At 41.1% G+C, this 26012-nt stretch overlaps 1 protein-coding gene and 1 long non-coding RNA gene across 7 annotated transcripts in view; one reads left to right on the forward strand and one right to left on the reverse strand.

Annotated features, from left to right (window-relative positions):
* Positions 1-83: 83 nt before the first annotated feature.
* Positions 84-26012, reverse strand: part of Ccdc158 (coiled-coil domain containing 158) — a 62348-nt gene continuing 36419 nt past the window's right edge. For 3 of the 4 annotated variants that reach the window (XM_050149894.1, XM_050149897.1, XM_050149896.1), the window contains 10 exons: positions 25428-25586; positions 23674-23766; positions 22768-22893; positions 21712-21860; positions 19958-20017; positions 17211-17270; positions 12560-12627; positions 8874-9032; positions 3319-3418; positions 84-2054 (listed from right to left, as the gene is read on the reverse strand). In XM_050149894.1, the coding sequence (XP_050005851.1) occupies positions 1934-2054; positions 3319-3418; positions 8874-9032; positions 12560-12627; positions 17211-17270; positions 19958-20017; positions 21712-21860; positions 22768-22893; positions 23674-23766; positions 25428-25586 (1095 nt within the window). In that variant the 3' untranslated portion in view covers positions 84-1933. Of the gene's footprint in view, positions 2055-3318; positions 3427-8873; positions 9033-12559; positions 12628-17210; positions 17271-19957; positions 20018-21711; positions 21861-22767; positions 22894-23673; positions 23767-25427; positions 25587-26012 lie in introns of all 4 variants that reach the window. The other variant, XM_050149895.1, reaches the window with a different exon arrangement.
* LOC126506377 (uncharacterized) overlaps positions 10543-26012 on the forward strand; it is a 32445-nt gene continuing 16975 nt past the window's right edge. For 2 of the 3 annotated variants that reach the window (XR_007593211.1, XR_007593209.1), the window contains exons 1-3: positions 10543-10673; positions 12529-12689; positions 12999-13085. This is a non-coding gene — a long non-coding RNA (uncharacterized lncRNA). The remainder of the gene's footprint in view (positions 10674-12528; positions 12690-12998; positions 13086-26012) is intronic. The other variant, XR_007593210.1, reaches the window with a different exon arrangement.

A 26012-nucleotide genomic window follows, 5' to 3' on the forward strand; every position in this document is an offset into this window, starting at 1 on the left:
GTAAAGTAAAGGTATGATGTTTACATACAGAGAAAAGCAAACGTCAAACATGACAGCAGATGACATGTCAAGTCTGTTTCTCTTTTGCAGAAAGTTTTAAATATTTTTTAAACTTTGCATAGAAGGGAATTCAGCATGTTGGTATTTGAAGATTAAATTTTAGGAGCAGGTTTCTTGTAGCTCAAGCCTATCCAAAAATTCACGATGTAGCCAAGAATCCCTTGAAACTGCTCCTCCTGCCTCCACTTCTCAAGTGCTGGGATTACAGGCGTGGACCACCACAGCCAGTATGTGCAGTACCAGGCATGCCCTCTACAACCGAGTTACATCCCAGCTCTACGTTGTTGATGTGAGACAGGATAGCCCCAACTGGCCTGGAACTTGATCTACCACTATGGATGACTTTTAAACCCTGATTTTCCTACTTCTACCTTCCAAGTACAGATAAAATAAGTCTTTATGTGTTGAAAAACAGTAAAGTGTCTATTGGCAAGAGAGTATTTCATTCTGGCTGACAAAAACATAGATCCAAAAGAAAGCAGCATCAGGAAGTGCATAGCAGGCTGTTTGCGGGCTTTGGGATCATAGCTCTTCTGAGATGAAATTTAGACATTCTGCTTCTATATAATGAAGTCCACAGAAGGCACTGGCCATTACTTCACAATGCTCAAGTATCCCTATGAAGTAAGGCAATTTAAACAAGTCTCCAGAATTCTAATTATTACCTGATGAAATAAAAGTTAATCTTCCATTAAAGCCAACTGACTTAAGAAACATTATTTTAACCATGTGTATTTAACAAATACACATTTATTTTAACCATCAAGTCAGATAGATGTGCTTGGCGTGCTAACTGACGTCGAGAGCAGCATGAGGGTCCCCGAGAGAGCATGGCACGCCTTCCTAGTCACTGCCTGGGCCTGGTCAGGGCTCCCGCTGGCGTCCATGGAGGAAGGTAGGAACACCACCCAGATTTCTTGCCCCTGTGTCAGTCAACTGTTGGCCGTCTGGGCAGCAGCGCCCCTCCTTGTGGAGTCCCCCAGACCCTCTTCTGCCTGGTGGTGCCACCATCCTAAGGGCCCTCTCCATCCTCTCATCCAGTTTGTGGGAGGGAAATGACTTGGGAAAAAAAAAAAAGCATGAATGCAGTGTTAGCACTTGGACCTGAAGGCAGAGTTGTTCATTCCACCTGTGAGAACTGGTCAGGTGACCACCCCCAGAGGTGAGGGACTTGGGACTGCAACAGGGTCTCCAACTAGGCAGCTGTGTCTCCATGACAACTGTGTACTAGGGAGTGGAGAAATACACTTTTTGCCACATTGTGTCTAATGTTTTTTGGCACAAGTAAAACACTTATGTGTCTGTTCTTGTCTCATTGTATTTGATTTGCATATGAATAACCCCCAATTTATTAAATTTTAAGGTAGACTATATTCATCCTAGAACTTACCTATTCATTTGTTAAAGAGTAACAAGTATTGTCTTTCTTTAGTTTTATGCAAGAGGAGATATTTCTGAAAGTTTTGATTGGTTTTGTTGATCACCAATGTTGACAGAGCAGTGAGTTCAAGGTCACCAAGAAGGCTGGAGTCCATCCAGCATGCTGGAGTTTGTCCTTCTGCTCTTGACACTGCACCCCTTTACACCACATGAACACTCTTTTTTCCTCCAAAGATTTGTTTAAGCTGAAAAAAGTGGCTCTATCTCAGAACCAGTAAAATAATTTCAAAAATTATACTAATGTGCTAGAATTAGCATAAATACATTATAATATATGAATATGCTCAAATCTAGCTACTAGTGTCGAAGGTTTTACTATGACATCATTCAAGAAGTTTATTTTAAAATAGAGTTTATGGGACAGGGTATCTTTTATTAAATTTTCACATAAAAAGAAAACGTCCAGGGCACTAATTATAAGTAACAGCACGGCTCATCGGGCGCCAGCCCTTTGTAGAGAGCGGGCGAGTGATGACATCATTTTAGTAACATTTTCTCTTGGTCTTTCACTTTCTGAATCCTCTTTTCTTGATTTCTGATCATTGAAGACATTGCTAAAATATCAATAGAATATGGTTAGATTGGAAAGTCAACTTGGGTTCAAGGATGAGCCTTTAGCCCGCACAACAGACGCCCTCTGGGCCCAGAGCGGTGTCACACTGCAATGCAAAGGCTGAAGTGACAGCAAACAGACAACCCCGGGAAGCAGGTGACCTAAGAGGAGCACAGTGCTGGCACCTTCAAAAGGGACAGCGGGAAGCCTGCCAGCCTCTCATTTGGGGGCGGGGTGGGGGGCAGAAGTCAGTACTGTAAACAGTTGGGGAAATTTTCTCTATACTCTTGTATACATGCACATAAATGGAAATGTGTACTTTTTTTGGCTTTGGTTTTGCTGGGATTGAACCCACGGTCTCTTACATGTGACGCAATACCCTAACACCAAGCTGTATCTACAACCTATACTTTAAATTTTGATAAATTTGAAACTATTTTTTCAGAACTTCGAGAGTCATCCTACCAGGTACTGCCTCTAGTCAAGGTAGTGTTTCTATTAAACAAATGCCAATGTCTTCCAACTGGATGAGTCTAGGATGACCTAGTAGGATGAACTAGAAGTGTAAATCAAAGCATAGGTATAAGTTTGGAAAAAAAACCCTTCATTCTTTTAAAAAATGCACAATAATATGGATAAAACCAACTATATTTGGTAGGTTAAAAAAAGACACAAAGTTGGGTGGGTAGGGGAGGGGGTGGTTCTGGTGGGGAAGGAAAGTGATCAAGATAAACTGTCTGGAATTCTTGGACTAAGTTTTTAAAAAGACTCAATAACCTAAAAGCAAATGTTTTCTGACTGTTTAGGGGGACCTGGGGTTAACACAATTCACTTGGGATTTTATTCAACAGCAATGTGATGTGACCTCAGTGTGTTAGAAAGATGTGGGCTTTAGCATCAGGAATTACAGGGATCAATTACAGCTCTAGTGTTCACTGAGACCCAGGACTGCCTGTCTTGTGCTCTCATTATGATATTAACAACAGCTCCCACCCTCCTGCACAGATGTGAAGACAAAAGCAACACTGAGTCCAGGTGCCACTCATAGGTGCCAGCAGAGACTATTATTATTAACATGCTTAAATTTATTGTATAAATACTTGTTAGAAAAATATTTATTGCATTGCATGCATGTTGTATGTCTGCACATATATTTTATGAGCTTTCACCCCAGTTCTGAGGACTGAAACCAGGGCTTTTGCTAGTTAGCTAGGCAAGTGCTCCATCACTGAGCTAAGTCCCCAGGCCTGGAGACCTCACTGTACCTTGGTTCTTCAGCTGTAAATCTTCTACCAAGGTTTGCAAACTTTCCAGTCTGTTCTGCAGTTTTCGGCATGTTTTTCCTGTTGTTTCTAGTGACGGAGACTGTGAATCTATTAGAAAATTGCTTAGATGTGATATTAAAAGTCTATTCGATATTTCTTTTCGAAGTCATCAAATTATATATTAAGCAATTTTTTCCTAAGAAAACTTTAAAACATTATTCTAAAATGAAAAAAAAATCCCATTTAAATACAGTAATACTAGCTTATTTAGTTTTGTTTCAAATCAACTTGATTTATTATTATTTAACTGTATAGTATTAAACAGGTCTCTTGACAATCAGTGACACATTTGTGTGAGTTTTCACACCAAACCTGAGTATTTTCCTGATGTAGGTGGGTCATCTGTCAATGTGTTACTTTCATTGGTTAATAAACTGCCATGGCCCTTTGATAGGACGGAATTTAGATAGGCGGAGTAGACCAAACAGAATGCTGGGAAGAAGGGAAGTGAGGCAGATGCTATAGCTCTCCTCTCCAAGATGGACGCAGGTTAAGATCCTTCCCGGTAAACCACCACCTTGTGGTGCTACACAGATTATTAGAAATGGGTTAATCAAGATGTGAGAATTAGCCAGTAAGAGGCTAGAGCTAATGGGCGAAGCAGTGTTTAAAAGAATACAGTTTCTGTGTAATTATTTTGGGTAAAGCTAGCCGGTGTGCACGAGCTGGGTGGCAGAACACAGCCCACCGCTACAGTAGTTCATTACTACATTTTCCAACTGGGGTTTGAGGAGCAGGCTCTAATTCAGATACTAGCTCACTTTCCAGTGTCAGACTTTAACCTGTGTGATGTGGGAATCCCCTCTGTATGCTGTGAATATGTTTTATTATCATTGGTTAATAAAAAAGCTTCTTTGGGCCTATGGTAGCACAGAATAGAGCAAGGTGGGAATTCTAAGCAGAGACAGAGGAGAAAACAAGGCAGAGTCAGAGAGTTGCCATGCAGCCACCCAAAAGACAGACACTAGATGAAACCTTACCGATAGGCCACATGGTGATATGCAGACTAATAGAAATAGGTTAATTTAAGATGTAAGAGTTACTTAATAAGAAGATGAAGCTGTAGGCCAACCAGTGTTATAATTGATACAGTTTCCAAGTGATTATTTTGGGTCTGGGAAGCAAGGAAATGAACAAGTGGTTTCCATTTACAAAATGACACCCAATATGGGGCAACTATGTCCACATAAAACCTGAGAGAGCTTGAAAAGGAATTCTAGACACAAAAGAACAGAGTTTAGCAGAGCTTTTTGGTAGCTGTTTTTGGGTTTTTTGTTTTTTTGTTTTTTTTTTTTTTTGGTGGGGGATAGGCTCTGTTTGTTGTTGGTGAACAGAGGTGCTGTGGCTCCTTTAAGAGAGGTCTTCCTGACTCAGCATTGGCAACAAAGGCTGAGCTGCTTCTATAGGGGAAGGCTTCCTGGTTCATGTTAGTTGCATGAGCAGCTCTGACTCTTTCAGGAGGTGGAGCACTTAAATAGGGCCTGTTAGCAGAATGTTACAAATTGCTTAGTGGTGACATAGACCCACTGTGACCCTGGAGCTGGTATGATGTGCATGACTCTCAGAGGCAGTGAACATGCCTCCACCGTGTTGGACTGGGAGGAGCCAACAGACAGGGCCATGGAGTTGGTCCTAGCCACATCTACTTAACATTGAAAAAAAAAGTGCTCCTGGTCAAGAAATAATTACAAACACACAATAATGACAAATTCAAATAAAAAAGACCTCTAAATGGGTCACAATGTTAAATAATGTACATAGGCTTAGGAGAAAAAAGAAAAAAAAAGAGTATTGATAATTATAATCTAAAAGAGTACAGACAGTAATAGATTAAAGGAGTAAAGATAATAAAATAAATATTAAATTTGTAAAAAAAAGAAATAGAGTAAAAAAAGCCATGTAAAGATAAAATATACACAGAGAGTCTGGACTATGTATATTATTATGTTTTCTTTGAAATATTTCACTGTAAATGAGCTAAGTAAGTACAGAAAGACATTTCATTGTACAGGCTGCTAAGCTAAACCAACATATATATTTTAAAGGTATCTTGACTTCAAAATTTGGGTCTAAGGATATGTTGCTTTAAAAGAGAGGTTCTGCTTTTGTTTCCACAGAGGATAAGAACATGTGAATTCCTTTCAGACTAATGTTGTTTGATGGACCAAGACCCCCCAAAAGGTCTCTGTGAATCCCCCAAATACTTCACCCATCAATAAGCAAAAAGCAGCTTAAAAAAAACTATGCCCAAATTCCCAAATATTGTTTATAAATATTTGTTTACATTTAAAGGGGAATATGACAAAGATGAATATTTTGCATTTGAATGGATCTTGGTTTATTGATACAAATTTAATGTCAATTTTGTTAAATGTATTTCTGCTCTTTTTTAAGGTATTGTGTTTGTGTGACTCATTTAAAAATGTACTGTATGGTTAAGAAATACAGATTAATAGATAGTCATCTATAATAGTCAAACTTGTAGTCAGGCTAGTTAGGTTTTCTAGATGAACAGATATATATTTTAGATGGATAGGTATTCCCCAAATCTTTCAAAGACATACAAAATATGGCATTTAAAATGTTTTAAGAATTTAGGACTTTTCATGATATTAAGACATGTCTGTTTCTAGCAGCATTAATTGCTTCAGAGAGGTTAATGGGCACTGAAAAAACTCATTATAAAATTTGCCCTCAAGCTGGGTGGTGGTGCTTTAATCTCAGCACTTGGGAGGCAGAGGTAGGCAGATCTCTGTGAGTTTGAGGTCAACCTGGTCTACAAGATCTAGTTCCAGGACAGGCTCCAAAGCTACAGAGAAACTCTGTCTCAAAAAAAAAAAAAATCCTTCAATGTGACAAGGCTAGCCATTTGGCCAAGAAACTGCCCTTGCCTGGACTGCTTGATTAGATACACTGTATAAATTGGACATGCAGGATCCACAGAAAAAGGACTGCTGAAGTTGTCTAAAGAAGGTGAGATAGTCTTTCATGGTTACTGCTTCATGAAAGAGTCTACCAGACATTCTGCAGGATACAGAATAAAATGACTGACAAACTGCCAATATAGGCAAAACTGTCTTTGAAATATTTTGCTTCATGGAAAAGTCTGCCAGACACTATGGGCCTTTAGGCTGAAGATGGATGCTCCAGTGATACAGAAGAACTTTGGATGACTGTCCAGGTAGCAAGATGTCTCTGTCAACTCCAGAGTTTTGGAAGTTGCTTACAATGCACTTCCTGTTAACTTAGTAATATTATATCCTTTAATGGAGTTGAAGAATAGATAGTTATAATTATAGTTTTCCTTAGTTATGATAAAAGTTGAAGTAGATATAAATATTGTAATTGTAATTCTTGCTTAATACCTGTTTTGTTATATGTAATTTTACTATGTTAAAGTTAAAACTTTCCTTTTTATTTAGACAGAAAAGAGGAGGTGATGTGGGTTTCCCCTCTGTATGCTATGAATATGTTTTATTACCATTGGTTAATAAAGAAGCTGCTTTGGGCCTATGGCAGGGCAGAATAGAGCAAGGTGGGAAATCCAAACAGAGATAGAAGAGAAAAGAAGACAGAGTCAGAAAGACACCATGTAGCTTCCAAAGGAGACAGATGCTGGACGGAACCTTACTGGTAAGCCACAGCCACATGGCAATAAGATTAATAGAAATGGGTTAATTTAAGATGTTAGAGTTACTTAATAAGAAGCTATATGCTGGGTGGTGGTGGCGCACGCCTTTAATCCCAGCACTTGGGAGGCAGAGGCAGGCGGATCTCTGTGAGTTCGAGGCCAGCCTGGTGTATAAGAGCTAGTTCTAGGACAGGAACCAAAAGCTACAGAGAAACCCTGTCTCGAAAATTCAAAAAATAAAGTAAAATAAAATAAGCAGCTATATGTCAAACAGTGGTGTAAAATATAGTTTCTGTGTGATTATTTTGGGTCTTGGCAGCCAGGAAATGAACAATGGTCTCCAGCTACACCTGATATGGATGGTCTGTGTGTTGGGAAAGGCTGTATGGATGCTGGCATGGCATGGTGACCTACAATGTGGCAGCAGTAACTGATGAGGGCCCAGAGACATGAAAGCTGTCTTTAGGAAGTGGGAGAGTTCTGTCAATTTTTGAAATTACTTAGTTAACAATAGAAGGGTTGAATTTTTATCTTAGCCCCTGACTAAATGAATAATTTTAAAAACATTTTTGCTGACTTAGTTTTTTATTACTAATACCCTTTTTGTTGTAATTATAGTATTAAATCATCTAAAAGGCTTTCAATTTAAAAGTATGAGAAACAAGATCTTAGCAATATTTGAACAGAAATAATAACATGATGTTCTTGGTGAGGATATGAAATGGGGGAAGAATATGTCCTATCACTGTGTGATGTCACAGATACTGCCCCCTCCTTTAGTGGTCACTCTTTTTTTTATGATTTATTTATCTGTATTTTATGTGCATTGGTGTGAAGGTGTCAGATCCCCTGGAACTGGATTTTCAGACAGTTGTGAGCTGCCATGTGGGTGCTGGGAATTGAACCCGGGTCCTCTGGAAGAGCAGTCAGTGCTCTTAACTGCTGAGCCATTTCTCCAACCCCTAGTGGTCACTCTTAATGGGTTTAAGTTGGTTTTTAGCACTTGCTTGTGGTTTGTTTGCCTTCTTTGAGGCAGGGCATCACTATGTAGCCACGGATGGCTCGGGATTCACTCTGTAGACCTGGTCCTGGACTTGAAAGACTTCCATTCTGAGTCTTCTGAATGACGAGACAACACAAAGAGCTTAGAGATGGAAAAGGAAGTGCGATGCACACAATGGTAAACAAAGTGCACTCAAATGTGATCAGGCTCTGATTTTCATACTTTTTTTTAGAATCTAGAAATATGTATGGCAGAGAATATCAAAAGACTCAGAGATGTTGAAATGTTTTGACAATGACACACACTTTGTGTTACTTATGCCTATCAATGAGATTGAGTCCCCAGAGTGCTGGGTTGGTTTTGGTTAATGCAGTATAAAACGAGAAACATTTCAAGTCCAATCCAACACATTTATGTGTAATTCAATATTCCAAGGCATTGACTACAAATCATTTTTTCATTTATTTTTTAAAACAAAAATTGAACTTAAAATTTTGATGAGATTTTTTTACAAGATTGTATAACAGACATCTACACTTAAAAAGGTGTTGGCCAAAGCAGAGTCATGTTTTAAACTAAGCAAGAGTGGAGAAGTCTTAGCACTTAGACACAGAGCACTCTAAAGAAAAAAATAGAAAACAAGTTCACTATTTGTGCCAGACAAGAGTAGAAAGGCATTTATACACAGTATCTAAGCTTCCGTTATCCTAATGCGTGAGTGTGCATAACAGTCACTGTCTATTTGAAGACCGCATGCTTAGAGCACCAACTGCAGGCTGCATATGAGAGGAGCATGCAGAGTCTTGCAGTTCCCTGTGTAAGAACCAATCGATCACATCAGCAATATCAGGTCATTCTTACCTTTAGTAGAGTCGGGTGAGTGGATAGGCTTGGTGGAGCGGTACTGGGATGTGGAGCCTACTGACTCCTCGGCAGAACTAGTCAGGAGGGAGTGCACTGGAGACTTCTTAGGAGAGGAATTGAATGAACGAGAGCCTGAAACCTTCACAGATGGACTTGCTAAGATTGTATAATGACAAGGGTAAAAGAATTAGCTAAAAATAGTGTAGTGCACTTATGAAAAAAGAAAAAAAGCCAAACCTTTCACAAGCAAAAGCCTCAATGACAGGAAAACAGAACTTCGCATAGCTATGAGTGGGTTTGGTTTTGATACTGCCATTCCCTGGAGACATCAGCATCCAGCATCTTGACCCTGACTCTCCAGCAAGCCTTGGCCTTGCACTGGGGTAGATAGAACCTTTGCTCCCTCTTGTAGTGTCAAGATTCTTAGGCTAAGCAACAGTACCTCCCCCCACCCCACACGCCTCTATGAGCTTGTGAATAGCCCTTGCAGGACTACCCAGCCTCTGATCATGGAAGTTAATCACAATTATGTAAACACCTTATGGTTTTGTTTCTCTAGAGAACCCTGGCTCTAGGAATGAGAATGTGTAGGACCCTGAGATCCAGAGTTCCTGATTCAAATCAGATTCACTGCTGATCTGGTCATAATGGCCTAGGATTGTCAACACCCTCAGCTGTCTAAAAAAACAAAATCACAACAAATTCTGTCTAGAAGAAAAGTCTCACCCCAGATGTACAATCTCCCACGCGGTGTCATATAATAAAAACTAATGGGGTATATAAGGAGAAATGATGGCATGGTAGAAAACCAAGAGAAAAATGCAAATAATAGATTAATAGTAAACAGGGAGACCAGACAATGGAGCTCTCGGGCAGGGACTTCCATAGGTCCAAACCATATGACTTCAAACACCAAATGTGTTCTACTTGTGGACAAAATGGATACATGGATAAGAACTGCTAAAACAAGCAAACAAACAAAAGGAAAGGGGGCTGGAGAGATGGCTCAGTGGTTAAGATCATTGCCTGCTCTTCCAAAGGTTCTGAGTTCAATTCCCAGCAACCACATGGTGGCTCACAACCATCTGTAATGAGGTCTGGTGCCCTCTTCTGGCCTGCAGACATACAACACACAGAATAGTGTATACATAATAAATAAATAAATATTTTTTAAAAAAGGAAAAACATTACAGCTACCAGACAAGAAGGGAAAAGCATGTTACATTTAAATGGGCATCAATTAAATTTACAGATGACTTCTTAGTAGACATAACAGAGACTCTCAGTGGGGTAAAAACTATTCACACTAAAAGTGTGGTGAAAAGCCAGGTGGTGGTGATAAACACCTTGAATTTGAGCACTTGAGAGGCAAAGACAAGAGGATCTGTGAGTTCGAGTTCAGCCTGGTCTACAGAGTGAGGGCCAAGACAGCCAGGGCTACATAGAGAGCCTCTGTCTCAAAATAACAAAACAAAAGCAAGCAAACAAACCCTGTCCTGTTTGATTTTTGTCAGCTTGACCCAAGCTAGAGTCATTTGAAAGGAAGGAACCACAGTTGAGAAATGCCTCCATCAGACTGACCTGTGGTCAAGCCTCGAGTGCATTCACATGATTGATGATTGAGGTGGGAAGCCCCAGATCACGGTAGGTGATGTCAACCCTGGGCAGATGTCCTGAATTGTGTAAAAAAGCAGGCTGAGCAAGTCATGAGGAAACCGCCTGTAAGCAGCACTCCTCCAGGGTCTCTGCTTCAGCTCCTGCCTGCCTTCCCTTGATGAAGGACTGTGCTGTGCAGCTGTAAGCCAAACAAACTCTTTCTTCCTCAAGTTGCTTTTGGTAACCATGTTTTATCACAGGAATAGAAAGCTAACTAAGACATAACCAATTGTGTTTATATTTATAGTTAACCTATGTTAACAAAATTGTATGAAAGTTAAAAGGATACCGAATGGGGTTAAAGTATTCTAAGGTATTCAGAATGTGTGAGAAAAGGCAAATGTTCTAATTTAGAGCAGTCTAAAAAGGCAAGAGCATTGCTATCGTGTCCTGGCTAATCATTAAGATAGCAGTGACAAAGGGCTAGAGAAATAGGTCAGTTGGCAAAATGCTTGTGCAAACAAGAGTCCCTGAGTTTGAAAAAAGTGGTAGCATGAGACTGAAATTTCAGCACTGGTGGTGCAGAGGAAGCAGGATCCCTGGGGGTTGATGGGTGGCCAGCCTAGTCTGATTTGTGAATTCCAGACCAGTGAAAAGCTATGTCTCATAACCAAAATGGCTGGCATCCTGGGGAATGACAATTAAGGTTGATCTCACTCTCCAGACACACACACACACCTGCATACACACACACAAGAGTCATACACACACATATATTGTCTTGATTTTAACTATAACAACACTCTTCTATAAATGAAGTTCTTACATTATACTTTACTTTTCCTTATTTACATTAGGACTGGCCAGATTTATAACTATGTTTTTATTAAATAACTGTCACTTTCATTCTTTCTCAATCACTTTCTCTTCTGTAAATCGTTACCACTCTTGCCTTTGCTTTCTAAAACTAACATATGCTACAATTTTTCTTCCTAGTTAAGTGTGCCTTCTGCAATTTGTTCTTTGGCTCTGTTTTAAGTCACCCTCTAGCAATTTTATTTCCCTTCCCCATCCTGAGTCTGAGTATTGTAACGTTTACAGTACTGAGATTTCTGTCTCTCCTGGCTCTTCTTTTCAGAAGCTTATTTTCATGGAAATCACTTTGTGGTGTAGGAGGTTCTTCTGTTCATGTGTTGCTTTCATTGGTTAAATGAATAAAGAAACTGCTTTGGGCCTGATAGGGCAGAACTTAAGTAGGCGGAGAAGACAGACCTGAATGCTGGGAAGAAGGGCAGAGTGAGAGACACTATGGATCTTCTGCCTGAGACAGACACTGGTTAGAATCTTGCTGGTAAGCCACAGTCATGTGGCGATACACAGATTAATAAAAATGGGTTAAATTAAGATGTAAAAAATACCCAATAAGAAGTTAGAGCTAATGGGCCAGGCAGTGTTTAAATTAATACAGTTTCTGTGTGGTTATTTCGGGTGTAAGTTAGCCAGACGGCCAGGACAAACAAAGGGCCTGCTCTCCTTTTAACAACCCCGTAATTCATTGGAAATGACATGGAGAGCCTCGGTTCTCCTTTTTATTCCAGCCATTCGATAAGCATTTATTTAGCACCTACTTTACATCCAGAAGGCTCTAAATACCTGGAGTCAGGAAACCAGAGACTGCAGGATTTTATTTCCCAGGCTGTGGTATGGTATACAGTAACAACACCAAGTAGTAAGTTATGTAAGAGGATGCCGTGTAATACAAGTGGAAAAGGCAGGGGGAGCTGGAAAGTGTGGGAAGGTTGTGATTTTTTTGAGTGATGGGAGTTAAGTGTTGCTGGAAAAGTGACCTTTGAAAGAGGATGAGGTGATTAGCAATGTTTGTGGCATTGTAGGTGCAAAAGCCCCAACAGGGAGACAGCATAGCAGGTTCAATTAACAGTTCCAGGAGGGTAAAACAGAGTGACCAAAATGGGGGGTGGGGGAGTGGGTGGTTGTAGGAAGTGAGAGAAGAGTTCATGGGGCTCAAACACTTCTGGCTTTGTTTTCTTGGCATGAGGACCCTCTGCAGATGTCATGGAAAAACTCACCTGTAGACGTGAATGTGAAGCAACTCGACGGATCTTCCAGGTCCCCTGCATGCAGTGTGACTGGCTCTCTGGAAACAAGAACAGTGTGCAGATTTATTCTGCCAATCTAACTGGACTGACAAACACCTAGGTGAGTATTAAGGTGCAGGGCTGAGGTGGGACGGCTGCGATGTTTCTACAGATGGTGAGACCATGCAGGCTCTGAATGGATGGTGTGGGGGGGGAGGAGGACGAGGCAGAGCCTGGTCACGAGAAGGAAGCCACTGGAAGCTTGTCTTTGGGATCCCTTCCAGCATTCTCCCCATCTCGATTCCCCCTCTGCATGAGATAGGCAACTATTCTCTGCCACTTGTGCCTCCTGCCATGGAGTTCTGGCCCAGCACAGCATGAACCACCATAGGGCAAAATAAAACTTTCCTCCTAATGCTGTTTCTTTCAGATAGAGAAGCTAATGTAAATGCCAATGCAAACATGTCCTTTCTTCGGCACAGCACTAAGATACAGGGACCAAGACAAGCCAATCCAGGTAAGTGTGACGGCCTGAAATATCAAGATGCCTAATCATAACTGTCAGTTGTAGGGTTCTGAAATACTGTAATGGGAAACATAAAGTTATATTATAGTTTTGTATTCAGTATTCAAGATTGACTTTTTTCCTTTTTGAGACAGGGTCTCTAGCCTCTACATCTACAGCTCCCTGTGTAGCTGAGGATGACTTCTGAACTTCCTACCTCCTGAGTGCTGAGATTAGAGATGTGTACCACCATGGCAGATTTATGAGGGGCTTTGAGCATGCTAGGCAAGTACTCTATCAACAACTGAGCTATTCACTAAACCATTCACTAAAGTGCTGTAGGACAAATTATATTAATAGAATCTTGGTAAGAAAATTAATTTTCCTATAACAATAATTATAAATACAAGTCATTTTCTTGTATGATCTGTAGGTTGCAATTTTAATTACTTATTTGAAAGTGAAGAAACCAGATGAGTGTGGATGCTCTTACCTGTAAGCCCTGCACTTGAGGCTGAGGCAGGGAAAGCTGAGTTTCAGGCCAGCCAGGGCTACATGACAAACAAATAACAAGAAAGGAAACAGAAGGAACCAGAGAGTAACAAGAACTCAGCATTAATAACACAAGTATACAAAATCCCATCAGTGGGTGGAAACAGTCTCAGTCTTCACAATGACTGTCACTAACACAGGGATGCCATTAGCTTTGTTTTATTCATAGAAGTAAGTATGCAGGACACAAATTAAAGAGATAAGTTATGTAAGTGCAACATTGGAGGTAACTATCAATTTCATAGTAATTTTGAGTAAGGGGTAGATTGTAAGACTGTAGCTACAGCAAAGGAAAATGGTATGAAGGCTGGCCAGATGGCTCAGCAGGGGAAGACACTTGCTGCCAGCCTTGATGACCTGAGTTCAATCCCTGGGCATGTAGTGCAGGAAGAAAACTGGCTCCCACAGGTTGTTCTCTGATACACACACACACACACACACTCTCACACACACACTAAATGTAAAACTTTTTAAAGAAAAATGACTTGTTCCACACTCTAGTCTCAGTCTCTGAAAGACATAGAGTGGAGTTCCCTGGAGGTTGTACTGACAGCTGATTATCACAGTATAGTTTATGGAAATGCAGATGTGAGAATCCAGATGTCTTTGACTCTGCTGGTCATTCAGTTATAAAGCAGAATCTTCTCAGTGACTTTTTCATAATAAAATAAGTATTGACAATTTCATTATTAAGAAACAGATTTTTCTAGTCAAAGAGAAACTCTACAGTGGAGCGTTGGTTACCTTAAGGAAGTAACTATGTCCCCTGTCTGTGACTGGCATCTTTCCAGGTAGTTCTGTAGGTCCCCAGAGGCAGTACATAGTAGTGGCCACAAACACACACTTTGAAGTCATTATGGCTTGTTGGGGACTGCGGACTCCCAAACCCTGAATTTCCTGTAAACAACTTATTTTCCTACCCTTGTAACTGCTCTGAGCAAAACAGCTTGTTTTCCTGTGTTTGCAGCTGCTCTGGGCACGAGACAGGAGTGGTTTCTGGTGGCTGCAGCTGAAAATCCTGAGAGCTAGGGTGTGGCCATTGTTCAAGGACACTATATAAGCTTCCCTGGAACACAATAAAGGGGCATTCTTTTTTTTTTTTTTTTCTTTTTTTTTGGTTTCTCGAGACAGGGTTTCTCTGAGGTTTTGGAGCCTGTCCTGGAACTAGCTCTTGTAGACCAGGCTGGTCTCGAACTCACAGAGATCCGCCTGCCTCTGCCTCCCGAGTGCTGGGATTAAAGGCATGTGCCACCACCGCCCGGCTAAAGGGGCATTCTTGATTCAAGTTGGCATTCTTCGCATTCTTGGGGAATTCAAGGATGACCCATGTCTCTGTCTCTGTGTGTCAGTTTCCAGGCACTTGCTTGGCTCGAGAACTGTCCCGTAGTACAGGCAATAAGCTACACATAGTAGCACGGGTGCTACAAGTGGAGGCCCCCAAGGAGCTTGCCTTACAATGGCTCAAGTTCAAATGTGGCCTTAAGCGTTTACAAGCTCAATGACCTTGGCAAATTTCTTAAACAATTTGATTCTTCATTTCTAGCCTAATTATAGGAAAATAATAGCCTCCACATAGATTAGTCAGACAAAATGAGATCATTCTAATGAAACTAGGAAACAGAAGGGATGAAATTATAATGTAATTATTATTCATAGGTATACAGTGGTACTATATAGCCAAGAAAGGAAATAACACATCTTTTCTGTTTAAAAGAAAGACATATTTAGAAAGATTCAATTGTACTGTGATCAAGAAGCAGAGACAAAAAATATTTACAACATTGTCTTGATTCATTCACTAAAATGTATTTACTGAATAGTTTCTTGATAGACATTGTGTTCAAGTGCTAAGAACACAGAAATGAGTAAGCCTGTTCTTAATGTCTCAGGGTCACTATTGCTGTGATGAAATGCCATGATCAAAACGACTTGGGGAGGAAAGGGTGTAACTGCACACAGAGAGGCCAGCTCCTAGATCTGCTCCAGGGTAGTAAAAAGAAGACTTCAGAGTAGTGATGGTATAGGAAAAAGTTCTTAACTATCTAAAAAGGTGTTTAGGTAAAAACAGGTTCACATGATCTGAAGATAACTTTCCTAATTAGCTCTACATCTTTCTCTTTGCTCTCTACACAGCTGCTGCCATTCTCTTGCCCAGACAAACTCTAGACAATTAAGTTACATTCTCAGGGCCCAACCTATCTCATAACCAGTGATAAGTCATGTAGTTTCTCTTAGGCTAGGAATGTCACATTGACCAGCCAGTGAGCAACACTTGGTCATGCACATGCCTCTTTCTCAGACAGAACCAAACCTTGAGTGGTAGGAAGTACGTGCACAAAGTCTCAGCTGCTAGACAAGTAGTTGTGTCTTTAACATTATTTGCTAGGCTTTTTTGCAAGCAAAAAAAAAAAAAACTGGCAAGAAGTTGTTTCATGCCTAACCTTGTATCAGCAAAACACCTGGGAAAATGACCTTGTGTCTATGTCTCTGGAGACAACAAGCTACTGGTCTCCAGGGGCAGCCAGCCTGCTTTGAATCTGTTCTAGAGTCTAAAATTAGCTGTCTGTGTGAAAGGCTGTCTTTGTGACTGAGAACCTATGCCAGTCTGAGAATGCAAAATATCCTAGTATTGTTTCTATTCATCAAAATTAAAAGATTAAGCAGAAATCATCTTCCTGACCATCCATAGCTATATGTGTGCCCAACAAGGATAAAACATACCATCAAGAGGCTGTATAAAGAACCCCACAGTTGTTCTTATTAGGGAGGCAAGTAATGGCACCTGAAAAAGTTATGGACAGGAACAATCAGTCATCTAGCCTCCAGTCAGTAACCCCATGACTTTGCCAAGTGGGGCTGGAATCATGCATCTGGAAGGTAGACCTCCTGAACACTAATTGTCACCTGCTGTATACCCCATGACCCTCTGAAGGGTTTATTTAGCTTATGCTTCTACATCACCATTCATCATCAAAGAAGTCAGGACAGGAACTCAAGCATGGCAGGAACCTGGAGCCAGGAGCTCATGCAGAGAATGGGTGATGCTTACTGGCTTTCTTGTAATGGCTCACTCAGCCTGCCTTCATATAGAACCCAGGGCTACCAGCCTCAGAATGGCACCATCCACAATGGGTTGAACCTCCCCCATCAATCACAAATTAAGAAAATGTCCCACAGTCTTGTCTATAGTTAGATTATATGGAGGTATTTTTTTCAACTGAGGCTCCCTCCTCTCTGATGGCTGTAGCTTGTGTCATGTTGACAGAAAACTAGCCAACACACTAAAATTAATTTAAGCAGCTGAGAATATAAAATCATTTTCCTACTCTTAAGATATAAAGACGGTTTAGATAGCTCTATTTTTATAGATCATGAAATCAGAAAAGATTAAAGAAAGGCTCTATAAACACACATTATAATTTTACACAGTTGAAGGGTCAGGACCCAAATCTGTCTGCTCAGTGTTATATATCCCAAGGCACAGGACAGACGCCCATGGTACATTACAGAACTCACGTCTTCTCAGCCAGTGAACAGAACAAAAAGGACATTTTGTATCTTAGTGGTAGGGAAATCCTTTCTCACCTGCTAAGAGTTTCACTAGACTTGCTCCCTTCAGTGGATTCCCTCAAGGAGTTGTTACTTCTGTTGGTAGAAGAACAGGAAAAATAAAAAATACAATATGATAAAGCTGGGCATAGTGGTCCAGGCTTCTAACCCCAGAACTCAGAAGACAGAGGCACGCAGTTTTCTATGAATTCCAGGCCAGCCTGCTGTATGGAGAACAGTCAAGGATACATAGAGAGACTCCATCTTAGAAAAACAAAACAAAGATACATTATTTTCTTATTCATATAATAAAAATCTGTGAGGGAAGTTGCCTATTCTTTAGTGGAGGAAATTGAACTCAGGGCTGTGTGCAAGAACAAGCTATACCCTAAGTTCAATTTATTCTTAAACTGGTAGCTAGCTTTATGAAACACATTTTCATTTAAGCACTATTTTGGGGCAGTTACAGACTCAAAAGTTTGATGTTGAAACGTTGGCTTTTTTGGGTAGAAAAATGTAGAGATGATCAACAAGAAAAGGACAAGCCCAATAACCTGAGTCAGATCCCTGGAGCCCACATGGTGGAAGGAGAGAGTGGACTCCTGCAAACTGTCCTGTGGCATGCACACACACGCAAGTGCATGCGTGCATACACATACAACCCACAAATAAATATATATAGGGAAAATATTTTAAAAGGGGGAAGTGAACCATTGGGAATTGAGAGTAATAAGTTAGGGACTAAAGACAGCTTACTGCTTGCCTGTCAGGTACAAAGCTTTGGGTTTGATCCCGAGTACCACGTAAACTGGGAACGTGGCCCCTGCCTGTAATCCTAGCAATCAAGCAGTGGAGGCAGGAGAACCAGGACTTCAAGGTCACCCATTCCTGGCTGTACACAAGGTTCTGCCTCAAGATTAAAAAGGAGAAAGATGAACAAACTGGTTAGTCCTGGTAATACTAACAATAACCTGGTTAGTACAGGCTGTATTAACAATAATCTGGCTAGTACATGCTGTACTAACAGTACAGTAGTACAGGCTATGTCTTTGGCTTATGGTGTGATGAAACACCATGACCAAAAACAACTTGAAGGAAAATGTTTATTTTGCTTTCACATCACAGTTCATCACTGAAGAAAGTCAGGGCAGGAACTCAAGGAAGAAACCTGAAGGCAGAAACTGAAGCAGAGGACATGGAGGGATTCTGCTTACTGATTGCTCCTCATAGTATGCTCAGCCTGCTTTCTTAAACAACTCAGGACCACTGGTCTAGCGATGGTGCTACTCCCTGTGGTCTGAGCCCTCCCACATCAATTGTTCGTCAAGACAGGCTTGCCCACAAGCCAGTTTTGTGGTGGCATTTTCTCAGTGTGGTTTCCTTTTCTGGAACAACTCCAGCTTATATCAGGTTGACTTAACACTAGCCAGTGCAGGCTAGTGGTAAAAGCCAGAGTTTTCAATGCCAGGCTGAAAGTCCAGTAATGTAGGATTCTCCACTGTATGCTATGAATATGTTTTATTACCATTGGTTAATAAAGAAGCTGCTTTGGACCATGGCAGGGCAGAATATAGGTAGGCAGAAAAACTAAACTGAATTCAGGGAGAACGAAGGCAGAGTCAGGCAAACACCATGTTGTTGCCGAAGGAGAAAGATGTCAGAACATTACTGGTAAGCCACAGCCTTTTGGTTATACATAGGTAATAGAAATTGGTTAATTAAGATGTAAGAACTACCTAGGAATACACCTGTGCTGTTTGCCAAACAGTGTTGTAATTAATATAGCTTTTGTGTGATTATTTGGGTCTGGGTAGCTGGGAAACAAAAGTGCAATCTCAGTCTATGAGGCACTGTTTATTGTAGCAGGCAGAGAGGAGGGAAACAACAGTTCTGTGTCCTCTAATAATGGATTAATATTAGACTTTTTCTTTTTTGTTAATATTATTCTCAGTAATTTTCCTTTTTAGGGTTTTATAGGATGTTTTCCTCATGCTATGTTTTTATGATTTCATTTAGAATTCAGCTATTCAATTATTGATGAGTATAGAGTTATCTTTAGTAAGAGTCTTAGAATCATACATTGATGTTGTTGTAACTTCCTTCTGGACTACCCTTCAAAGTTAGAAAAACCACTGTAAATACGTGTAAATGTAGAAAAAGTCCTTTGGTATGGCATACCACACAAATAGTTCACATGACTAAACATCAGAGCTTTTGTCTGGATGCGGAATGTCTTCCTAAGTCCCATGAGTTAAAAGCTTTGTCCTCAGAATGGAACTACTAAAAGGCGATGGTGCCTTGTGGGCAGCTCTTAGGTCACTGTCGGTGGGACATCCAAGGGAACTGTGATCCCTGGCCCTTTTCTCTTTTGTTTCTCAGCAGTGGGGTGAGCCATCTGCCTCAATTGCCTTTCCATTTGCCATATGGCACCCTCAACAGTGTCCCGCACCTATGGATGTGCCTGACTGTGGGCTGGAACCTTCGGGATGTGGTGGACATCAACATCTGCTCTTGTAGTGATCTCAGGCACTTGGCTACAGTGACAGAAAGCTGAGGACCACTGTCAGCAAGGTTTAAAATAAGCAAAAGAGGGAAGAAAAGAAGGTTTTCAGTTGGTTTCTAGACCTTGAAGCCCTTTTGAGAGTTAAGCTATGCAACAGCTTTCCTTATGTGAAGCCAATATGCACATCAAGTTCCAAGAAACCATGCAAACTGACTCCTAGATTACTAGGCCATAGAAAACATTCCTGGACCCTGAATCCAACTGAGTCCGATGTTCTCACCTGTGGCAGAGCTCTGATCGCAGGCTCGAGTCCGTGATGCAGTCTCTCACCCTGTCATCTCTGTAGACAGATAAACTCTGTTAACTACAGATACATGCACTTCTGCAGTCACTTATGCTTAACTCTTCTTCAAGTTACAACTGTATTTTAGGCAACCAAGCAAATTTAACAAGAACCAGCTAATTCTGGATTCAGCTCAGACAATGCTATCTTCCAGGGATTTGTTTTGTTTTGTTTGTTTAGCAGGTTGGAGCTGTATAGCCCTGGCTGGCCTGGAACTCATAACCTCTGTCACAAGCGCTGGGGTTTTAGGCGTGCACCACAACAAGGGCTTTCTTCTTTGCATTCTTCAGCGTCGGGCAGAAGTTAGACATTTGTAGGACTACAGAAAACTAACCCAAATTCTTACCAAATACATTTGTTTGATACAGTCCTGGGAGAGCTCCAGTCCATTGGGACTGCAGTGATGGGAACCAACTGGGGAGCCACGGTAACCCTGGAGTGTAGAGTCACTGGTGCTCGGGGCCGAGCTCCTACTTCTTCTGGCTTTGTCTCTTAGTTTCAGAAGAGGTAGAAGCCTATGCTGAATTTATTCCTGTGTCAAATGACCTAACACTACTGACCTAGCATAGACGGCCATGAGATACAGAAGTGCTCAGCCTGGCATAGCAGCGCATGCATTCTTGTAATCCACACTCTGGATGCTGAGGCAGGAGGATCAAGAATTCAAAGTCAGCCTGGGACACACAGTAAGACTCATTTTAAAAAAAAATCTGATTGTGGTGGTACATGCCTTTAATCTCAGCACTCAAGAAGCAGGGGCAGACAGGTAACTGTGAATTTGAGGCAGGTCTGGTTTACACAGGGAGTTCCAGGACAGCCAGGGCAACACAGTGACCCTGTCTCATTCCCCCCTACACACAGAGAGAGAAAAGAAAGTGTTCTGCAAGTCAGAGGGTTCTTTGCTGGAATAGCCAACAGAAAGAACATTTCTCAGCACTTTGTGACTGAGGTAATGCAGCGTCATGATGGGTAATCAAAATATTACTAATGTTTTACTGTTATTATTAACATTTAGATAAATCCAGGTAATGTTGGCACTTGGGTTAAATATACATTCTCAGAATATCTTAAGGAACTAGAGATGAGTTATATAGAGATATTTCTTCAGAAAATTTTACTTTCAGATATTTGCCATATAAACACATTAATATTACAAAAATAAGATTAGTACCAACATAGCACATTAAATGCTTTACTATAAGTTCATCTAAATGACAATACAAGAGCACTTGAGAAGCACAGGGGAGTCTCATAGACCTCTGTAGATATGGGCAGGAGGCTGGTGCTGTGGGAGCTCCTTCCACTCCTTCAGCCAATAGCCATTGAGATACCAGCCCACTGGGGCATGGTCTCTTTCTCTTTAAAAAGCAGTGGCAGCCCTCCGCGCTCTCTCTTGCTCCAGAGACTAGACTCCTTTCCTGACTGTCGTGTTGGATGGTGTTCTGTAAGTTTTTTCCCCTCAAATAAATAACCCTTTAAATCCAAACTGGTGTGGGATTGTTTTGCTCTTTATCTGGCACCCAATGTGGGGCTCGAACCCACGACCCTGAGATTAAGAGTCTCATGCTCTACCGAGTTAGCCAGGCTAGATGGAACAAAGGGGCCCCGCGTCCTATTACAGATTGACACGCTCCTGAGGCTCCTGAGAGGAGCTTGCCATTACAAGCACGCAGTCTCACACAGCCACCTACAATGCTCCAAGGGACGGTGTCCGTCCATCCTCTTCCGTCTTGCTCAGAGGCATGGCCGGCTCCTCGTTGATCACACTTCTCAGCTCTTGGAGCAGCTGCTTCAGGTCCCTGGTTGGGTCTTCCTTCAGTGTGTTGGTTTTCAGAGAGTGCTGATCAAAACAACGCACACACAAAGACTTAGCTTTTCGTGTCTGCAATTATATTCTTATAAAATTAATTCAGCTGCTATACAGAAATTATGGAATAGCAGGATAAATGATGGTTTATTTTGCAGTGCACAAGTCCATTTCAACTACTAGTCATTTAGACAGCACCAAACTTTTATTTGGATAGTACTTGCAATGGTTCTGATGATCCTGTTGCCATTCTAAATACAGGACTTTTCAAAGTAAAAATATGATTATTGTAACTGACAGATGAGACAAGTCTTTCTCCTGTCTTCTCTTTTTTTTGTTAAGGATTAGCACTGGTTTCTGATTATAAGGAATTTATGTCTTCAGAGAAAGGCTGAATTTAAATTGTCCATGTTTTTTCTTGTGTTTTGAAAGTATAAAGAGTTAAACTAAAAATTTTACCAAGTTACTAACATTTTAACTAGAGGGACTAAAAGTATTTTGGGATTAATAAAATATTAAAAATAGTTTATTAGGAAATGACCTAAAGCCAACAGTTTTTGTCTTGGTGAAGTATTAAATATTCTGCTATGCTACACTTAGCATGTGATATGCTATGTATTTACCATGTGTGTTGCTTTGTTATATGAAACCTGCTTGTTCTAGGACTAACTGAAGAACTGAATATAATGCAATTAAATAACTTACTTTAATAGTTTTGTTATCATTAATCCCAATGACAATTTTATTTTGTCTTTTCCAAGAAAACAGTGAAGAAAATTTTTTTCATATGAACTCCATTGGATTCTAAGGAAACTGTATAAACCTAAAATCTAGTTGTTGAAAATGCTAGTTATAAACATTATTTTCATAAGTGACTTTTTCCCAACTTAAATTACACCTTATGCCATTTGTTTTATGGATTACATGATTGGTTACTAACATGAGACAGGAAGCTGGCCGTCGACTGGGAGGAGGGTACATTGGAATGAGACCGGGTTCCAGAGGCCGGCTGGAGAAGGCGAGGTTTCATGGAGGGATTAGAGGTGTAGCCAGGGCCCTGAAGCTCCTACAGACAATGCAGAAGTAAGCAAAGCAATGTTAACCCGCAGCTACAAAGAGGTGTGAAATCAATATTGTTTTTTAATTCCACAGGCAAAACCTATTATTAAAACTTAAAAATAGAGGCAACTTAAAATATACACACTTCAGAAAACACGTTTTGTTATGTAAATTATTGTACAAAGATCGATCCTTTGGGTCTTTGGTCTTTGGGTCACTCGACACCTGTGTGTGTGTGTGTGTGTGTGTGTGTGTGTGTGTGTGTGTGTGTGTGTGGTTTCCCTTGGGGATTCCCAAGTCACTTCAGGAACATTGTTTCACTTGCTTATTGTCAACTAAAACTAAAGTGTGATGTTTCAATGTTGTTCTCATACAGACTTTATAAATGTAGCAGATGATGTGGACAGTATATTAAATGTAAAATATATAGGGACCTGGGAAGCTGGCTCCAATGGCGGATGGCTCGTTGTGCAAGTGTACTCGGAATAAGTCAAGTGCAGTGACATGAGGCTGTCTTCCCAGAGCTGGGTGGTGGAGAGAGGTGGCTCCTGGAGCTTTGCTGGCCCCAGCCTAACCTAGTGAGTTCCAGGTTCAGCGAGAGACCCTGTTGAGAAGTGACTGAGGAAGAACCCTACTATTGACTGCTCATCTCCTCAGTGCTCACTTAAAAGCATACAAGTGTGGATACACATGCACACACAAAATATGTACATCAAGAGAATATCAAAGCAAATCAAGCATGAGCATTGTTTCTGCTTAAATTATATATGATGAAAAATACCCTTACTTTTACATCCAAAGTGTGCTGAAGTTTCAGACGCACAGACTCTTGCTCCTGGCGCTGTATGATATCTTGGCATTCTGCAAACTGCAAAGATGCCTACAATCAAGCAACCATAAATGGTTTGTCCTCCATTCTTTATGAACTTTTATTTCATTAACCTGTAATGTAGTTTCCAGCTCTCTCGTCAGGAAAAGCACCGCCCACCCCTGGCACACTGCACTCTAACGACCCATCTATCTGCTGCGTGCAGCCATGTGGCCTGTCTTATCCAGTGCATCCTCAGAAAACACAAAATCATTAGTAGGAGGGAATGAACAAAGGATGGAATTTGCAAAAAAGCTTTATCAAAGCATAAAATTCATATGCTGGGCTTAGAAGCACGGGCCTGTAATCCTAGGACACAAGAGGCAAAACCAGAAAGATCAGTAGTTCAGTACTACCCTGGGCTAAGTTTGGGGCCATATTAAAAAATCCCAAACTACAGCTGAGACCCAGAATGGCATACTTTAAGAAGCAAAGCTGGCACAGTCAGTCACAGATTATGTTATCTAACACAAAGGTCTGGCTTCTTAGGAGTTAATGATCGGTTATGATGCAGTTGTAGGTTTCAGGTTTCTAAGTAACAGGAGACAGTTTGATCCCTGTGTAACAAATGATAAACAGTGTCGGGCCTTCTTTCAGCTGTTTTCTACCCACCCGCTCCAGCCCCAGCAAAGTGGCACCATCATTTTAACGTGTAAGAGACTGGACTCCAATTGAAGTCCAGATGATTTTGATGGTAGGTTAGGTGCGCATGGAGGCATGTTTACTTAGGTTACCAAGGATAGTGGAGACGTAGTTTATCTACTGCTCCTGCGACTTGTGTTAGCCTATCTTCTGGGAAAAAAAGTATACTATTATGGCTCGAGTCTAAAATGTTCCTCATAGGGCACGGAAGCTTTAGGAGGTGGCCTAGCAGACAGAAAGGTCTCTAGAGAGGGGACCAGCCTTTCTTGACTTTGCTTCACACTTGGCTCCCTGGTGTTGGGGAATATTCTTTTCAGGTGTGTAACTTCTATGCTGCATTTGATTAACTGTGAAGCTGTGATTCTTTGCCTGTCTAAAACACCTGTTGGTCCTAATAAAGAGCTGAACAGACAATAGCAAGGCAGGAGCCAGGAAAGGCGGGGCTGGCAGGCAGAGAGAACAAATAGAAGAACAAGGCGCAAATGAGAGAATATGGAGAGGAGGAGACCAGGGGCCAGCCACCCAGCAAGCCAAGGAGAACCAAGTAAAGAAAGGTATACAGAAATAGAGAAAGATAAAAGCCCAAGAGGCAAAAAGTAGGCAGGATAACTTAAGAAAAGCTGGCAAGAAACAAGCCAACCTAAGGTCAGGCACTCATAACTAAGAATAAGCCTCCGTGAGTGATTTATTTGGGAGCTGGGTGGTGGGCCCCTCCAAAAGCTGAAGGAGTAAAACGTCACACACACAACACCCTGGTCTGCCATGAGAGACGGTATGGCCGCCATACTTCCCACTACCGTGAAAGAAAACAAGCCCACTGCTTCTTCTGCTAGTTTTGTGACAGCCGTGTAGAGGTGCCGGCTACATATGCAATGGCTGAGGTTTAAATTCAGTCTCCTTCATCAGTGACAGCTTGCCTCTGTGCCGTAAGGTTGGGATATGATGCAAGTTGGTGGTGCAGAATTTCTGCTGAGAGCTATCCTGTCCAGCTGCTATCCAGGTGCTAACCCCTCCGCTCAGTCAGTAACTACCTTGTCAAGAGCGACTTCCATGTTAGCAACCTTCTCCTTCAAGCGGCGTTCTTGAGACCGAAGCACTTCTAGCTCCCCGGCCATCTTGTTTTTCTCTGTTGCCACAGTACTCAACTCCTGGCTGAGCTTACTCTTCTCTTCTTTCAAAAAATGCTTCTCCTACAATTACAGAAGAGAAAGTCGCAGGGATAACTGCTGATAAAATTTGGTAAGTGCTGAAGCTAAAACAGCCATCAAAGGAGTCTGAGTTAGACACGTTTTCATCTCTCCTAGTGTTACTGTTTAGGCTCCATAGGTCTCTGGTGACATCTACAAAGTATGAAGCAACCACATATCACAAAAAAAAAATAGTATTTTGGTGCAGTAGAATTGAATTACAGCACACTAAATTTTACTAAAATTTACTTTAAATAATAAGATATTTAAAGAAGGTGCACTTATTTGAAAGTCTCATGGGTTTCAATCTTGCTTCATGGTTGAATATTTATTTTACAAATATCTACTGTAGATCGTGTGACAGAAACAAACAAGACAGACAGCTCTCCCTGAAGTCACCTGTCAGTGTTATTGGTATCAATAAGCTTG

This window comes from Alexandromys fortis, unplaced genomic scaffold (assembly GCF_014885135.2).
Source record: "Alexandromys fortis isolate MF-2015 unplaced genomic scaffold, M_Fortis_MF-2015_v1.1 scaffold_0, whole genome shotgun sequence".
In the NCBI taxonomy this organism is placed as follows: Eukaryota; Metazoa; Chordata; class Mammalia; order Rodentia; family Cricetidae; genus Alexandromys; species Alexandromys fortis.